This window comes from Arachis ipaensis, chromosome B9 (assembly GCF_059453495.1).
Source record: "Arachis ipaensis isolate K30076 ecotype BB chromosome B9, ASM5945349v1, whole genome shotgun sequence".
NCBI lineage: Eukaryota > Viridiplantae > Streptophyta > Magnoliopsida > Fabales > Fabaceae > Arachis > Arachis ipaensis.
In genome coordinates this window covers 158,602,655-158,620,680 of record NC_142444.1, presented here as the reverse complement: position 1 = coordinate 158,620,680, position 18,026 = coordinate 158,602,655, and the positions used below count along the sequence as shown (strand labels likewise).

Sequence of the window (18,026 nt, the reverse complement as noted above, 5' to 3'; positions counted from 1 at the left end):
AATTTATTAGATTTAATTTTGACAAAAATAATATAGTTTAATCAATTAGATAGATTGAATTTTAATTACTAAAAAATATTTATAAAAAGAAATTATTTTAAGAGTCAAAAATCTAAATTATTCTTCTTAATTAATTAGTAATACTCAATGATAGATTTGATTCCTTGACTAATGGCGATTGTAGGATACTAGGATTGGAGAAAAATTTATTGTAAGAATCAGTTTTGATATACTTGAGTTGACTTAGATGCACATCCTCCGAATTTAAAACTTGGCCAGCTATGGTTTCTTAAGAAAATCATCCAGATTTTTTACCATACACTAGTCCACTTGTCATTACACTTACGAAAGAAAATTTCACAAAGCAGCGTTACAACGAAGCGATATATATTAATAGTTAAGTACACATCACTATTGTTATTCGGCCGCCATATTCAACGTAGGATTATTACATTTGAGAAATGGATAAAAATGTTTAGGAAAGACAGATTTCACAGATTGGAAAGTTCAACCTAAACTTGATTGCACATCAAATGAATTGTATGCAGAGGCCGTTTAATTTATTTGTATATTTCCTTGATCCGTGTAAACCGATATATTTTTCAGATAGAATTAAGGACGAAACGAAAATGACCTAATTTTAATATAATCATTAGATAGTTGTTAGACACTAAGAAATAAAAAATAAAAAAATAACGCTACGTCAATGGTTCAAATAACAAATTTTCTATTTACGACGTGATGCTCGTATATACTCCACACGCCAAATGTACACTCACATATAAATCAAGTAGAGCTTTCAATATATATATATATGAATTATGTTACATCTATATTAAGTTCAGAAACTAAAATTAGTTATCAATATAAAATATATATTAAAATATAAATATATATTAAAAATAAATTAAATTACATATGTATTTATACAAAAATATATTAATAGTTAATTTTAATGATTAATTTTAATATATAAATAATATTTTTGTATATATATATATATGTTTTATATGATAAAAATTTATGTATAATTATTTTTAATTTTTATATAATAACATTTAAAAATTATTAAATAATAATTTAATTAAATTTATAAAATTATCTCTATTTTTTAATTATTAATTTCATGTAAAAATAACTATATTTAAATCCTAAACTCTAAACCCTGTACTATTTCGAACATGCTATAATACTTATATTTATACTATAATTTTAATAATAATTAAAAAATATTACTAAAATAAATTAAAAATATATAAGTATTAATTTCTATATTACTACAATGCTTATATAATTTTAACAGTAATTAAAAAATATTACTAAAATAAATTAAAAAGTATAATTTTAATTTTAATACAATTTTTTAAATATTGTTCAAATTGTATAACCAGCACCACTATTATAGCTAATTGTATACTTCACATACATATACATATATGACCTCTATGCATGGCAGTTCTCAAAACTCAAAAAAGATGAAGTAACCATGTACTAGCCATGGCTTCCTTCAATGTATTATTCTTCGTCCTTATTAGCATCCTCAACTTTTCATCAATTACTACAAAAGCAGAGGACACTCATTTTCTCTACCAGGTTTGCTCAAAATACAGATTCACTGCGATCAACACCACCTACCAAAACAACCTCAAGACCCTCCTCTCTTCCTTATCCTCCAAGGCCACCCACAACACCGAGTTCTACAACAACACCGTCACCGGAAAAACCCCCACCGACACAGTCTATGGACTATACATGTGCAGAGGAGACATACCCTCTGACCTATGCGGCGAGTGCGTGGGAAACGCAAGTCAAAGACTTTCAACAAACACAGAGTGTTCATTCTCCGTAGCGGCAGTTATATGGTACGACGAGTGCATGGTAAGGTACTCAAACACGTCGTTCTTCTCGCGCGTGACGGTGGCGCCTGGTTACCCTGGCTACGCGTTGCCCAGCCCCACCAACATGACGGACCAACAAAGCTTCAACCGTTTATTGTATCGAACCTTGAATCAAACTGCGGACGAAGCAGCCAACGCGCCCATGGGTGCAAAGAAGTTCGCTACAAAGGAAGCTGCGATATCCATATTCCAGAATCTTTACTGTCTTGCTCAGTGTACGCCGGATCTATCGCCGGAAGATTGTAGAAGCTGTTTGGATGGTTTGATCAATTCGAACCTTCCTGAGTGCTGTGCCGGAAAGCAAGGAGGGAGGGTTCTGTACCCTAATTGCAATATTCGGTTTGAGATTTACCCTTTCTATCGATCACTTGAATCTGCACCGTCCCCAGCACCATCATCAAATTCCAGAGGTATGTATGTTTAACTCAAATCTAACTTCTTATAATAATTAAAATGATGAAATATATTATGTTAAATAATTTAATTACTGTTCTTAGCTGTCATCAACACCTGGTCTTCATGTGAGTGAACATTTTCATTTGAGAAAAGTTTAGTGCGAGTAACTTTATTAAATTTTGGACAGTATATAATTAGTAAAACAAAAATAAGTAATTCTACATAATTGAATAAAATTTTATACTATTAAAAATATCGTTAATAACTATAAATTATAAAAATTAATGCGCCCTAGCACTCCTATTTAATTTGTATGTGTTTTGTTTTTCGCGATGAGGTCAAGATTCATCTGCTAAGGTACGTAACATGCAATTATAATATGGATAATTAATTTTGATTATTAATTTTGTGTTAAGGTGAACTGAACTGAAATTAGGTTTCTAGCTTGGCTATATGCAGTTGGCTTTTACTAATTGCCGACTTAGCTAGGTTATTATTTGCTTAAAGTTAACACTCTTTGACTTTAGGCTATACCTATTCCAATAAATAAGAGTTATGTTAAGTGTAGGGCTAAAATTTAGTCAACTCAGCTCATGAACTCAATTCGTTAATAACTCGATAAACTAAATTCATGAGCTGGTGAGTTAAGATTGAACCTGAAATTGAACTTATATATTACACGAGCTGAGATTAAATTTGGATAAGCTTAACTCATTAGCTCATGAACATATATATATTATACTTTTAATATTATATATATACATATAAAATAATAATATATAATTATATATATATTAAATGATTTTAATTATTTAAAATTTTATATTTATCTTTTTATATATAATTTTGATGTAGGATATGAATAAAAAATTTATAATTTATTGATAGATAAATAATATATAAAATTGATCTTTTTAAATATTTTTAAAAATATATAAGTTATAATTTATTAATATAGAATTATAGATTATATTCCTATTATTTGAGCCAACTCGCGAGTTCGAACGTAAGCTTTCGGTGAGCTGAGTTTGAGCATAAAAAATAGGCTTAATTGTTAATGAGGCGAGTCGTGAATCAAGTTCAATTTTTGTGAGCCGAGTTTGAGCTTGGTCCAGTTCGGCTCAGCTCAGTTCACTCCTAGCTCTAGTTACATGTATACCAAAATCAATCACCAGTATAAAATATATGTTAAAATATAAATACATATTAAAATAAAATTAATTAATTAAATTACATATGTATTTATATACAAATATATTGGTGGCTAATTTTACTGACTAATTTTAGTGTATAAATATAATAGCATTTTTAAATAAATAATTATGGAGATTATTTTTCATCGGTAGCTACGTGCGTTATTTTTCACACCAAATAGCAATCGTTTGCCAAAAAGCCATTGCTACATATAATTTTTCAACGTACGACTAAATATAATTATTTGTTTGAATGTGTTTTTTTTTTTAAAACCTCACGTTTTTAAAATTATTAATTTTATATTAAAATAATTACAGGTAAATTTTTATTTTTTATTTTTTATTCATTTAAAATTCAACAGCATACACTAGATATTGTATATTTTTTTAGCACTTCACAATTTTTTTTTTTTGGTCTATTATTACCAAGTTATTTCTTATTATTGGCATCGAAATGATATACGTTGGCTTTTTATATATACAGACAAAAGAAGTCGATCACGAACAATTATCTTAATCGTTGTACCCATTGCTATTGTGGCATTGCTTTTCACTTTGTGCTGCTATATGCTAAGAAGAAGACAAAAAAAGAATTCTAAGACTATTCTTAGAGAAAACTGTAAGAATACATTTTTTTTTTCAATATATATATATATACTGATTAGTTTGTAGCATTCAAGAAGCTTATAAACTTGTTTAACAATTCAAACATATTGGTCTAGTTGGTCGTGAAAGTGCCACTTTAGAAGGGCTGCAATTCGATTTCTCTATAATTGAAGCAGCCACGAACAACTTTTCTCACCAGAACATGATTGGCAAAGGAGGATTTGGAGAAGTTTACAAGGTGAGAAAATGTAGTTCTTTTCTTTCTTTCTTTTTTTTTTTTTTCAAATATCATGCTTTATAACTTCAATAATTAAATATATTTTAGGGTACTCTTCCTGATGGCCGACATGTAGCTATAAAAAGACTCTCTACAAGTTCTAAACAAGGTGTGGTTGAGTTCAAGAATGAAATTTTGCTGATAGCGAAGCTTCAACACAGGAATCTAGTATCTTTTATGGGCTTTTGTATAGAAGAACAAGAGAAAATACTACTTTACGAATACGTGCCAAATGGAAGTCTTGATTACTTTTTATTTGGTTTGACACTTTGACTCTAAACTCTCATATTGGTTCAGCTATCTATATCCACTCTAAACTCTGAAATATTTTGTAGATGGTGGTCAACAACAAAATTTAAGCTGGGATCAACGTTATAAAATTATTGGAGGAACTGTTCTTGGAATTCTTTATTTACATGAATATTCTCGACTTAAAGTTATACATCGTGATTTAAAGCCGAGTAATATTTTACTGGATGAAAATATGAATCCAAAAATTTCAGATTTTGGTATGGCTAGAATAGTTGACATTAATCAAAACAGAGGAAAAACAAATAGAATTGTTGGTACATAGTAAGTTTCGAATTCTCATATATATATATAATTTATTTTAATTAATTTTAACTAATTTGTTGAATATTTTGTAGTGGCTATATGTCTCCAGAATACGCAATGCTTGGACAATTTTCAGAAAAATCAGATGTTTTTAGTTTTGGAGTCGTGATCCTAGAAATCGTTACGGGACAAAAGATAGTAAATTCTTATACTTCAAATCGTGTTGGAGAAAGTCTTTTAAATTATGTGAGTACTAATATCATCATTTTTTTTTCCGAGTAAATATCTGTTTTGTTAATCTTCTACTAATTTTAACATATGGGTGCAGGTAAAAAATTAATTTATTTGTAAAGTAATGTAAGAATTTGAATTGTTGGCTACAGGTTTGGAAACAATGGAGGGATGGAACACCATTAAGCATATTGGATCCAAAAATAAAGGAAGATTATAACCAGGTGGAAGTTATAAAATGCATTCAAATTGGTTTATTATGCGTTCAAGAAAACCCAAATTCTAGACCTACAATGGGGACAATAGTTTCATATCTTAATAATCATTCTCTTGATTTGCCATCTCCACAAGAACCAGCATTTTTCTTGCATGATAGTGGTATTATGGATCCAAAAACAGTTGCACAAGAATCAAGTTCCAGTCAATCTGGCAAAAGTTCAACAACCTTCTCTATAAATGAAATGTCAATAAGTAAATTTCATCCTCGATAACTTTAATCTCTCCTTTTTCTTTTTTGGTCTTGCTTTAATCTCTCATTTGATGTAATTTTCAAAGTATATACTAGATAAGCAGTACTACTTATTTCAAATATGTACCCTTATTTTTTTTTTTTTTACGATAAATTCGGTACGTTAGGATTAATTTACCCCGGATGCTTTATATGAGTATTTAGGATTATGCTACGTGTATACCAAAATCAGCCACCAAAGTCAGCCATCAGTATAAAATACATGTTGAAATATAAATACACATTGAAAATAAATTAAATCACATATGTATTTATACACAAATGGGAGTGGATCATCTTCAGTGAAAAAAAATTGGATGGTGTCTAGTATTTAATCTCACCTTTCATTGTTCTTTTTTTTCTCTTTATTTTTTGTTCCACTTATAGAATTAAAGGTAAGAGATCACACTTTATTCTCTCAAGTGTTAAAAAAACTGGAGAGGATCCATTTCCATACACAAATACATTGGTGGCTGATTTTGGTGTATAAATAGCATTTCTCGAGTATTTATTGCTGACTAATAGATCGCTGCGCGTAAAGGATGAGATTTAAATATTTGACACTTATTTAAATAAACTAATAAATAATAAATTAATAAATCAATTCAAATTTATTTATATATATATTTTTTTAATTTTATATTTTTGTCAGGATTTTAATTTCATGTTTTTGATCATATGGGCTTAGCCCAACAAACAAGAAGGCCAAGCCGGCCTAATTTTGAATTTTCATTCTACTCGATAGTCAGTTGAGAGTTGACCCACTAAACTCTCAAAACATTTGTGATACAAGTATAAAAAGAAACAAAAAAACATTAGTGATATGTTTTGTTAAAAGTAATTTGATTATTCTGACTTCAGCTTCTATTTGATTTTTTGGGATCCGTTGAGATAAAAGGTTGAGTAAGATACGGATCGGATTCTGAGTGCGAGATCTGTGGGGTACAAGACTGGTGGACTACATCGACTGATCAATAGGTGGGGTCACCTGTAAAGACACTCCAATGTTAAAGTAACTATCCATACAAAAAGATAGCTAATTAGGGTAAAAAATGTGACGCTGCTTCTAAGAAGAAGGATAGATCCCTTCCTTTTATCCTTTGTTTTCAAATAGATCTTTTCACTTGGGCGCATTTATCTGAAACTTCCACCAAAAATTTAGTCGGTGAAAGATATCGTGTCATTTGATGATTCGGACAGGTCGATAATTCGTCAGGTCATAAATTCATTGAGTGGACCTCTAATTTTTGTGGGCTGAACAAAACATATCCAAAAAAAAAAAAAAAATCTAACTTCTGATATTCCTCTAACGCTGCCTACTTTACAGATTCGTTTATCTCATCAATCTTGTAGCTAGCTACTACCAAAGGTGCGAAACTTTCGTGAATGGATGTGTTTCATTTTCCATGGACATATACCTGTCACATAGTACATATATAGTTAATTTGATCATTCAAATTTCTATAATCTCATTTGAATCTTCTTATTGCCAGGCTTTATTTTTTTCTTTTCCAAAAACACGATCGTATGTAACAAGTCGTCAAAACTACTTTTGCCAAGACCACTGACTAAACTTGTTGATTATTTGCCTCTAATATTCTATACTAACCAATCAATGCATCATTCTTTTGCATATTCATAATCATATGAATCATATCCATATCCAAACACCAACGATCAATCTATTTCTACGTCTTTTTCCTCAAACCGATATTACTCCAAATTTGCCTTTTCTTCTTATTCAAATTTTTTATAGGCGAAGCAAATGACAATAACCAACTTGAGTACCTCAATCACAGTTGCTCAACCAACAAAACCTTCATTCCCTCCCAACACCACCTACGAATCCACCTTGATATAAAAACGGCACCCCAACAAATAATGTCGTCATTTCGCCACGTTTTGGATGATGGTATAAAGCTCTCGTACATATGCTAATGCTACCATTAGTCTACTATTTTAGCTTCTTATTAAAATATGCTATGGGATGACCTTGCTGCGACAAAACCGCACCAATCCCTTGTGCCAATGAATCAGTTTCAACAATAAATGGAAGAGTAAAGTCTAGCAGTGCCAATACCGATGTATGAGTAAGGGCAGTTTTGAGCTTCTCAAAGGCAATCTTAGCAACCTGATCCTAGTGGAAATTACGCTTAAGTAACTCGGTGAAGGGGGCAGCCAACTGCGCATATTGGTCCACAAATTGCCCATCCCATGAGGCCAAGAAAACCTTGCAGCTATTTCAGACTAGTAAGCTTAGGCCATTCAACAATGGCTTATATTTTAGAATTATCAACATGAACTCTGTTCCTTCTAACCACATGACCAAGGTACTCCTCTTAGGTTTGCCAAAAAGTGCATTTAGAAAGCTTCGCAACAAACTAATGCTGCTGTAACACGGCCAAGGCTGTTCTTAAATGCACCATGTGCTCCTCTTTGGACTTACTGTAAATGAGGATATCGTCGAAGAAGTAGCAACAAATTTTTTAAGATGTGGTCGAAACACTTTATTTATGGTGGCTTGGAAGGTGGACGGGGCATTGGTGAGGCTGAAAGGCATCACTACAAATTCGTAGTGACCCAAATGAGTGCAAAATGCTGTCTTGGGAATATCTTCATCCCTGACCCAAATCTAATGATAATCCGAACATAAGTCAATTTTTGAAAAATAGGCAGCACCATATAATTCATCTAATATCTCATTAATTGTGGGTACGAAAAACTTATCTTTGATGGTGGTAGTGTTGAGGGCGCGGTAGTGGATGAAAAAATAGTAGCTTCCATCCTTCTTGCGCACTAATAGGACGGGATTGGAAAACGCACTATGACTCTCACGGATTAGCCTTGATTACAGCATTTTCTCCACTAACTTCTCAATCTCTTCTTTTTGGTAGTGAAGGTATCGATAGGGACGCACATTGACTGGTTTAGTCCCCGATTGTAAATGAATCTAGTGCTCAATGTCTCTGGGTGGATGTAAGTTTTCTGGCTCCTTGAACACATCATGATATTCAGTTAACAATAATTGCGCATCTTCATCCTATTGTGTTTCCTCTGATGTAAGTGCAGAATCAATCACCCTTAAGTGTAGGAATAATGAAGCAATAACATCAGCTGAAACCATCTTATTTAGCATCCGATTCCCAACTGCATCGGGTTGGAATAAACGTTCTGCGACCGAGGCCCCTTTTGTGGCGTTTGAAGAGAAGCTAGATGTACGAGAAAGTGCACCCCTCGTGGAGCTGAATTGAGGTGGTGTGTCCCCCCAGCCCCCCTCCACTGTCTCCTATGTGGTCTTAGATTCAATGCGCTGCCGTGATTCTTTTGCTCATGGAGCTTGGCAAAGGGCTACCGTTTCAACATACGACTGTGGTTTGGCTAGCATAAGCTCACATTTCATTGCGTCTATTAATCCCGCCACAAACAACAAAACAATCCATTATTCGTTCAGTCCGGTCACCTGATTAGAAAACTCTTCGAACTGATGTTGATAGACTGCAACCGTGGAGACTTGTTTACGTTCCTTCAAGGATGCCTTTGAATCGTGGAAAATATTGTGGCCGAAAGAAACACAGAGAGCCTCAAGGAAACTCTCCTAGGTGTAGTTGATGGAGTTGTTGATGCACTAACGGTACTAAGTGTAGGCTGCATCCATCATGTGAAAAGAAAGCATGTGTAATCTCCATGCCACCAAAACCGAGTAAAGCTCCAAATACTCGCGAGCTCGAAATGTCCACTCTTCAACCCCTCACCGTCAAACATGGGTAGCTCGCTTTTCATCCCCTTTGGCCAACGAGCCGTCTGTGAGTCACCCGAAAACTTGGAATCATTGTGGGGGTTTCTATGCTCGAACGTGATCGGTTTTTGCTTCAACAAATCACGCAACATTTTCTATGTTTTTCAGAGAGATTTCGACGGAGCCGATCTGCTCTTGGGTACCAGCAAGATGAGCCATTATCTCGATCTGACTATGTTGCAGTGCTGCAATCTCATATTGATTTTGTTGGCACACCTCCTCCAAGTGGGAAATGCGAGTTCCTGAATTCATGGCAGATCACCTCAATGAAAACACTAAAAATGTTAGTTCACAGCTGAAATTTACAATAATCAACAATTCAAGAATAATTGAAGAAAATAAAAGTGCAAATAAACCTCATTCATTTTTCTATTACACAGTTCTTAGCCCAATAAAAAATTTTTCTTTCACTATGTTTATCCTTATCTTCTGCTGCTAGCTTGGAAGAGTGGCTGCATCATGTTTTGAATGGACATAGTTACTTAACATATAGAATCATATAGTGGATGCATATTTTTAATCTGATTCTGAAACTGATAAAAAAGATCGAATAGGAGAAGGGATAATCTAATGCTACAAATAATTCCTTGGATTTAGAAAAAGAAGAAGATGGCGTGTAGAGTTTATATAACCCTTGTGCTTATATAAACCTTAGTCGACGAACTGGAGATTTGGATCTTCCTCCACCTTCTCTTGATCTTCTTGTTTTTTTTTTCCTTCTCGACGCTGATCTGCGTCTATGGCTGAACCAACGTCGACGAGTTCAGAAACCTACGCCTCTAACTAGGTTGGAAGTGAGCCGAACTGAGTAGAGCTAGACTAAGCTCAAGCTCATCTGATACTAAAATTGAGCTTGACTCACGGTTCGACTCATTAATAATCGAGTCTATTTTTTAAGCTTAAACTCGACTCACCGAAAACTCACGAGTTGACTCTAATTCACGAATTAGCTTAAATAATAGGAACATAATTTATAATTTTATATATTATTTATTTATCAATAAATTATAATTTTTTTATTTATGTCCTACATTAAAATTATATATAAAAAATAAATATAAAATTTTAAATAATTAAAATTATTAATATATATAATCGAGGTCAGCTCACAAACTAATGAAACTCAAATCCAACTCATTTAATAACTTAATTTTAGATTCAAGTTTGACAGCTCATTCGAACTTACTCCTGACTCACTTCTATCACTAGCTCTTAGAAAACGTTGCCCTCATTTGCAACTCTCCTAAACGATTCTTCTCGAAAAATGGCTGGCAAAGATCGCTGCCACCCACCTGGCGTGCTTGAGATCCCCAAATTCAGATGGAACCCTGTTTTAATTTTTATTTTATCCCACCACATGTTTCTAATTTGATAGTTAGAAACTTACGAAATTAAATTTGTCTACTTGATTAGCTAATGTCTTCAAATTCTTAATTACTCTTGTTCACTCATCTTAAAAATTATACCCTGGATTATTACTGCGAGTTTATCCAGGTCAAAGTGTTCTTCCTGCAAATTTATACAGCCACGTTTCGAACTCCAATTAATTGTCATATCTTATCCACCATATTCACTCAAAACTAAAAAAAGATGAAGTAACCATGTACTAGCAGCCATGGCTTCCTTCAATGTATTATTCTTCGTCCTTATTAGCATCCTCAACTTTTCATCAATTACTACAAAAGCAGAGGACACTCATTTTCTCTACCAGGTTTGCTCAAAATACAGATTCACTCCGATCAACACCACCTACCAAAACAACCTCAGGACCCTCCTCTCTTCCTTATCCTCCAAGGCCACCCACAACACCGAATTCTACAACAACACCGTCACCGGAAAAACCCCCGCCGACACAGTCTATGGACTATACATGTGCAGAGGAGACATACCCTCTGAGCTATGCGGCGAGTGCGTGGGAAACGCAAGTCAAAGACTTTCAACAAACACAGAGTGTTCACTCTCCATAGCGGCAGTTATGTGGTACGACGAGTGCATGGTAAGGTACTCAAACACGTCGTTCTTCTCGCGCGTGACGGTGGCGCCTGGCTACCCTGGCTACGCGTTGTCCAGCCCCACCAACATGACAGACCAACAAAGCTTCAACCGTTTATTGTATCGAACCTTGAATCAAACTGCGGACGAAGCGGCCAACGCGCCCATCGGTGCAAAGAAGTTCGCTACAAAGGAAGCTGCGATATCCATATTCCAGAATCTTTATTGTCTTGCTCAGTGCACGCCGGATCTGTCGCCGGAAGATTGTAGAAGCTGTTTGGATGGTTTGATCAATTCGAACCTTCCTGAGTGCTGTGCAGGAAAGCAAGGAGGGAGGATTCTGTACCCTAATTGCAATATTCGGTTTGAGATTTACCCTTTCTATCGATCACTTCAACCTGCACCGTCCCCAGCACCATCATCAAATTCCAGAGGTATGTATAACTCAAAGATCAAAGTATCTAACTTCTTATAATAATTAATTAAAATGATGAAATATATTATGTTAAATAATTTAACAACTGTTCCTAGCTGTCATCAACATCTGGTCTTCATGTGAGTGAACATTTTAATTTGTATGTGTTTTGTTTCGCTATGAGATCAAGATTTATCTGCTAAGGTACGTAACATGGATGATTAACTTTGATTATTAATTTTGTGTTAAGGTGAACTGAACTGGAATTAGTTTTCTAGCTTGGCTATGCACTTGGCTTTTACTAATTGCCGTCTTAGCTAGGTTATTATTTGCTCTTTGACTTTAGGCTATGCCTTTTCCAGTGCTAACTACTAAGAAGTCAGCAAATTTTGTGATTTATAGTCATTTATTAATTATTATTAATATTTTTAATAGAATAAAATTTTATCTAATAAAGTAAAATTACTCACTTTTTGTTTACTAGTTAAATACTACCAAAATTTTAATAAACATGATGGTCCTAGACTTTCTCAATATATAATTATGGGGATTATTTTTCAACGGTAGCTATTCCTTTGCAAGCCATTGCTACATATAATTTTTCAATGAACGACTAAATATAATTATTTGTTTGAACGTGTTTTTTTTCTAAACCTCACGTTTTTTTCATATGAGATTGATAAGGAAAAATTATTAAAACTTTGCCATAGGAGATAGGAAGCCACCTATACTCTGCTAGAAGTCACTTTTTTAAAATGATCAATTTTATATTAAAGTAATTACACATGAGTTTTCATTTTTTATTTTTTATTCATTTACAATTCAATAGCGTACACTAGATATTGTATATTTTTTTAGCACTTCACAAATTTTTTTTTTTGGTCTATTATTACCAAGTTATTTCTTAGTATTGGCATCGAAATGATATACGTTGGCGTTTTATATATACAGACAAAAGAAGTCGATCACGAACAATTATCCTAATCGTTGTACCCATTGCTATTGTGGCACTGCTTTTCACTTTGTGCTGCTATTTGCTAAGAAGAAGACAAAAAAAGAATTCCAAGACTATTCTTAGAGAAAACTGTAAGAATACATTTTTTTTTCAAAAAGAAAAAAACTATCCTGATTAGTTTAATTTGTAGCATTCAAGAAGCTTATAAACTTGTTTAACAATTCAAACATATTGGTCTAGTTGGTGGTGAAGGTGCCATTTTAGAAGGGTTGCAATTCGATTTCTCTATAATTGAAGCATCCACGAACAACTTTTCTCACCAGAACATGATTGGCAAAGGAGGATTTGGAGAAGTTTACAAGGTGAGAATGTAGTTCTTTTCTTTCTTTCTTTCTTTCTTTTTTTTTTTTCAAATATCATGCTTTATAACTTCAATAATTAAATATATTTTAGGGTACTCTTCCTGATGGCCGACATGTAGCTATAAAAAGACTCTCTACAAGTTCTAAACAAGGTGTGGTTGAGTTCAAGAATGAAATTTTGCTGATAGCGAAGCTTCAACACAGGAATCTAGTATCTTTTATGGGCTTTTGTATAGAAGAACAAGAGAAAATACTACTTTACGAATACGTGCCAAATGGAAGTCTTGATTGCTTTTTATTTGGTTTGACACTTTCACTCTAAACTAAACTCTCATATTGGTTCTGCTATCCATATCCACTCTAAACTCTGAAATATTTTGTAGATGGTGGTCAACAACAAAAGTTAAGCTGGGATCAACGTTATAAAATTATCGGAGGAACTGCTCTTGGAATTCTTTATTTACATGAATATTCACGACTTAAAGTTATACATCGTGATTTAAAACCGAGTAATATTTTACTGGATAAAAATATGAATGCAAAAATTTCAGATTTTGGTATGGCTAGAATAGTCGACATTGATCAAGACAGAGGAGAAACAAATAGAATTGTTGGTACATAGTAAGTTTCAAATTCTCACACATATATATGATCTATTTCAGTTTTTAATCTATAATACAGTATAATTTTAACTAATTTGTCATATATTTTGTAGTGGTTATATGTCTCCAGAATATGCAATGCTTGGACAATTTTCAGAAAAATCAGACGTTTTTAGTTTTGGAGTAATAATTCTAGAAATTGTTACCGGACAAAAGAATGCAAATTCTTATACTTCAAATCGTGTTGCAGAAAGTCTTTTAAATTATGTGAGTGCTAATATCTTCATTTTTTTCATGTAAAGATCTGTTTTGTTAATCTTCTACTAACTTTAACAGACGGATGCAGGTAAAAATTCATTTATTTGTAATGTAAGAATTTGAATTGTTCGCTACAGGTTTGGAAACAATGGAGGAATGGAACACCATTAAGCATATTGGATCCAAAAATAAAGGAAGATTATAACCAGGTGGAAGTTATAAAATGCATTCAAATTGGTTTATTATGCGTTCAAGAAAACCCAAATTCTAGACCTACAATGGGGACAATAGTTTCATATCTTAATAATCATTCTCTTGATTTGCCATCTCCACAAGAACCAGCATTTTTCTTGCATGGTGGTTTCATGGATCCAAAAACAGTTGCACAAGAATCAAGTTCTAGTCATCAATCTGGCAAAAGTTCAACAACCTTCTCTATAAATGAAATGTCAATAAGTAAATTTCATCCTCGATAACTTTAATCTCTCTTTTTCCTTTTCTGGTCTTGCTTTAATCTCTCCTTTGATGTAGTTATGTAACAACATTTTCGATGTTTATACGGTATAGTACTAGATAAGCAGCACTACTTATTCCAAATATATACTCCTTTTTTTTACAATATCTTTTTGTTGTAGATGTGAATTACAGATTAGTAAGCTAATCACATATCAACTCAAATTGATTTAAAATGCTAATAAAAAGAGACTTAGAGACAATGGAATAATGTATACACAAGAAATAATGAAGTAATTCATCTAAGAATTAACAGAAAAACATTCTCCGAAAAAGTATTTCATAATGTACATATTTTCAGCAGAAGCAATTTCCCAGCAATACAACTGAGTAGCATTAATTAAGAAAATGGCCAAAAATCTTGAAATAACTAAACCATATTAACCTTGACTCGATGTTGCTTAGGTTGATGAAAAGAGGGAACATGCATTTTAGAAGGTGGGTTTATTTTTAAGATAGAAGTGAAAACTATATAGCCTAAGAATAAATCCTTAGTACCTATTTAAATTTCCTTTTACAACAATTCCTAGAGGATTCAATCAAATAAACAATAGCTCATGGTTGCTCATGATAAAAAGTCATAGGAATTAGTTATATATATATATATATATATATATATATATATATATATATATATATATATATATATATATATATATATATATGGTACCTACAAAGATACGGAAAAATAAGTTGCACAACAGAATAACAGAGAATAAACAATAAACAACAAAACAAAATTTTCAATCTTTTTAGTTTCGCTTAGTTTGTAGCATGATAAATACATGATCTCATAGAATAACAGTAAAGAACACTATTGCTATAAAGAGATCTTAAACACTAAATCTGTAAGCTATAACTAGGAATATCAACTAAAGAATCAATATAGTGGAATTCAAAAAGATGATAGCAATTGCAAAAATCGAAAGTGCAAAATTAATTAATGTTATGGCATTGCCAAAGTCCTCTGACCCAACAAACACAAAATTTACAAAACTATGATACATATTCAGCAACAATGAGATGTAATTTCAATTTGAGTTGATGTATCTTACCTTCTTTTATCAATTCAATAAGCCTCTAGCAACCATTTCCCGAAGAAGTTTCTCGGCCATGTCATTCTCATCTTTTTCAAACAAAGCACGAATAACAGTTTCAAAAGTCACAGCATTTGGTAAGCAACCATTGCCTTCCATTTTTGACAAGAGTGTCAATGCTTCTTCAAACAAGCCCTCTTTGCAGAACCCATTGATAATAATATTGTATGTCCTCACATTTGGACCATAGCCTTTATCGGAAAGATCTTGAAAAATCTCTATTGCATCTATAAGTCTTCCACTTTTGCACAGCCCATCTATAAGTATGTTGTATGTATATATATCTGGATCAATGCCACTCTCTTTCATTTCCTTGAATAACATAAGTGCCTTGTCAACTCGTTTGATATTGAACATCCCATCCAACAAGGAATTGTAAGTGACTACATTAGTAGGTTGACCTCTTTCATGCATCTCGACAAGAAGGTCCAAAGCACAAGAGATTCTCTTTGATTTGCTCAAGCCATCAATAAGAGTGTTGTAAGTTACTGTGTTTGGAACTAAGTACTTACGACGCATTTCTTCAAAGAGATTCAAGGCTTCATCAACCATTTTAATTTTGCAGAAGCCATTAATCATGATATTGTAACTTTGAACATCAAGTGACTCTCTACTTTGGGCCATTGTGTTGAATACATATTTTGCCTTATTTACCTGATTAACCAAACAATATCCATCCATTAGGCTGTTATAAGTAACTACATCTGGTTTCACACCACGTCTTGCCATTACAGCCAATACACTCTTAGCATCTTTGATCTTTCCTTCCTTGCATAGCCCATCAATCAAAGTATTATAGGTATAAACATCAGGAGTAATGTTTATGAGAATCATATCATTTAGCAAAAGAATGGCTTCCTTGAGTTGACCCGCAAGGCACAATCCATAAATTAGAGTGTTGTACGTGATAACATTGGGAGAAATTTCCTTAGCAAGCATTTCAGAATATAAATGAAAAGCATCACTTACAAGCGTAACTTTGCATAGGCTATCAATAATTGGATTGTACATTACGACATTAGGAACAATTCCATGCTGTGGGATCTTTCTCAACACTTGAATAGCAGCTGATGTGTGTCCAATCTTACACAGCCCATTGATCAAGGTCCCATAAGTGACTTGGTCGAAGTGAAATCCATAAGCCAGCACTGTGGCATGAAAGTGCAGTGCTTTTTCAACATTCCCACAGAGACAGAGGCCTTTCAGGATTGTTGTCAACGTTACAGCATCAGGCTGAAAACCCATCCTGAAAATCTTGGCGAAAGCAGAGAAAGCAAGCGTCATACGTCTCATGCCGCAACAACAATTGATTAAGATGTTCAAAGTAAACAAGTTGGGAGCGATTCCCCTGGCTTGCAATTGCTGAAAAAGGGAGATGGCGGTGGGGAAATGGTTGGCCTTGGCAAGAGATCCCAAAATCTTGGTGAATTGGATGATGGATGGAGGAGGACGCATAGAGAGCATGCGAGTGAAGGAATCAACAGCTTCATCAAGTGATTGGGGCTGAGAGTGAGAGTGTAGGGATGAAGTTGAAGGGAAGCAAAGACGGAGAGCGGAGTGGGGAACAGAATTTGAGAATTGAAAAGCATACCTTAATTTGATTGGTGAGGATGAGAACAATGACAACATTCTTGCAATCAAAACTTACTATATTGGTTTGAGAGGAAAATAGAAGCAACGAGAAAGGGAGGAAAGGTAAATAGGTAATGGAACGAAAAATGATTTTTTTTTTTTTTTTTTGTTCGATCGAGGAGAAAAATTAGGAATAAAAAGTTGAATAATGAAAAAAAAAGTTGATGGGAATTAATAAAAAATTTTAATATTAAAAGAAAAAGGAGTAAAAAACTTGTTATGTTTTTTGACTTTTAATATTATTTTTTTAATATATTTTATAATATAAGAATAAAATTATTTTTTATAATATTTTTTATTTTAATATATTTAAAAAAATAAAAATATACTCAATTTTTTAAATTTTTTTCTTTTTAACCAAACATATTAGAGAGTGAAAGTAGTATTAAAATTATTGGAGATTATTCTTTTAAGAGAAAATCTTAAACGACCTTCACAACGAGATTTAATAAAAAAATTACGTCTCTCACCTTTATTCTTTATTTCTATAAAGCTGATTAATCTTTTTGTTATTTTTTTTCTATATTAATGAAATAAATTCGTGTGACATATTAAACTATTGATTTATCCGTTAAAAACTAATTATGATTGATAGATTTTTTTGTTGGGAGTCTCGTTGTGTTTTGACTAGTTGTTAGGGTCGTTTAGATTATATATATATATATATATTTGTTACTTTTTTAAATATATTGTTTAGATTATATATATATATATATATATATATATATATATATTTTTTA

At 32.8% G+C, this 18,026-nt stretch overlaps 3 protein-coding genes and 1 long non-coding RNA gene across 6 annotated transcripts; 2 read left to right on the top strand and 2 right to left on the bottom strand.

Annotated features, from left to right (window-relative positions):
• Positions 1 to 1,413: 1,413 nt before the first annotated feature.
• On the top strand, positions 1,414 to 5,800 carry LOC107616502 (cysteine-rich receptor-like protein kinase 25). Of its 2 annotated transcripts, XM_016318450.3 has the most exons (7): positions 1,414 to 2,308; positions 3,972 to 4,106; positions 4,210 to 4,331; positions 4,419 to 4,629; positions 4,706 to 4,943; positions 5,018 to 5,171; positions 5,309 to 5,800. In XM_016318450.3, exons 1-7 carry the CDS (start codon positions 1,498 to 1,500, stop codon positions 5,645 to 5,647), a joined length of 2,010 nt encoding a protein of 669 aa, XP_016173936.1. In that variant the 5' UTR covers positions 1,414 to 1,497; the 3' UTR covers positions 5,648 to 5,800. The 2 variants fall into 2 exon arrangements, with proteins under 2 accessions (XP_016173936.1, XP_088354529.1); XM_088498403.1 differs by lacking the exon at positions 3,972 to 4,106 and having other exon boundaries at positions 1,436 to 2,308.
• A 688-nt stretch (positions 5,801 to 6,488) lies between these two features.
• On the bottom strand, positions 6,489 to 10,362 carry LOC107616507 (uncharacterized). Its single transcript, XR_001614523.3, has 2 exons — positions 10,111 to 10,362; positions 6,489 to 9,912 (listed from the first exon to the last, which is right to left on the bottom strand). It is a non-coding gene; the product is annotated as an uncharacterized LOC107616507 (long non-coding RNA).
• A 225-nt stretch (positions 10,363 to 10,587) lies between these two features.
• Positions 10,588 to 14,663, top strand: LOC107616500 (cysteine-rich receptor-like protein kinase 25). Of its 2 annotated transcripts, XM_016318448.3 has the most exons (7): positions 10,588 to 11,886; positions 12,819 to 12,953; positions 13,063 to 13,184; positions 13,276 to 13,486; positions 13,568 to 13,805; positions 13,900 to 14,053; positions 14,182 to 14,663. In XM_016318448.3, exons 1-7 carry the CDS (start codon positions 11,076 to 11,078, stop codon positions 14,518 to 14,520), a joined length of 2,010 nt encoding a protein of 669 aa, XP_016173934.1. In that variant the 5' UTR covers positions 10,588 to 11,075; the 3' UTR covers positions 14,521 to 14,663. The 2 variants fall into 2 exon arrangements, with proteins under 2 accessions (XP_016173934.1, XP_016173935.1); XM_016318449.3 differs by lacking the exon at positions 12,819 to 12,953 and having other exon boundaries at positions 10,621 to 11,886.
• Positions 14,664 to 15,470: 807 nt separating this feature from the next.
• On the bottom strand, positions 15,471 to 17,296 carry LOC107616506 (uncharacterized). The gene has a single exon (XM_016318456.3). The coding sequence runs from the start codon at positions 17,281 to 17,283 to the stop codon at positions 15,622 to 15,624; it is 1,662 nt and encodes a 553-aa protein (XP_016173942.1). The 5' UTR covers positions 17,284 to 17,296; the 3' UTR covers positions 15,471 to 15,621.
• Positions 17,297 to 18,026: the final 730 nt, after the last annotated feature.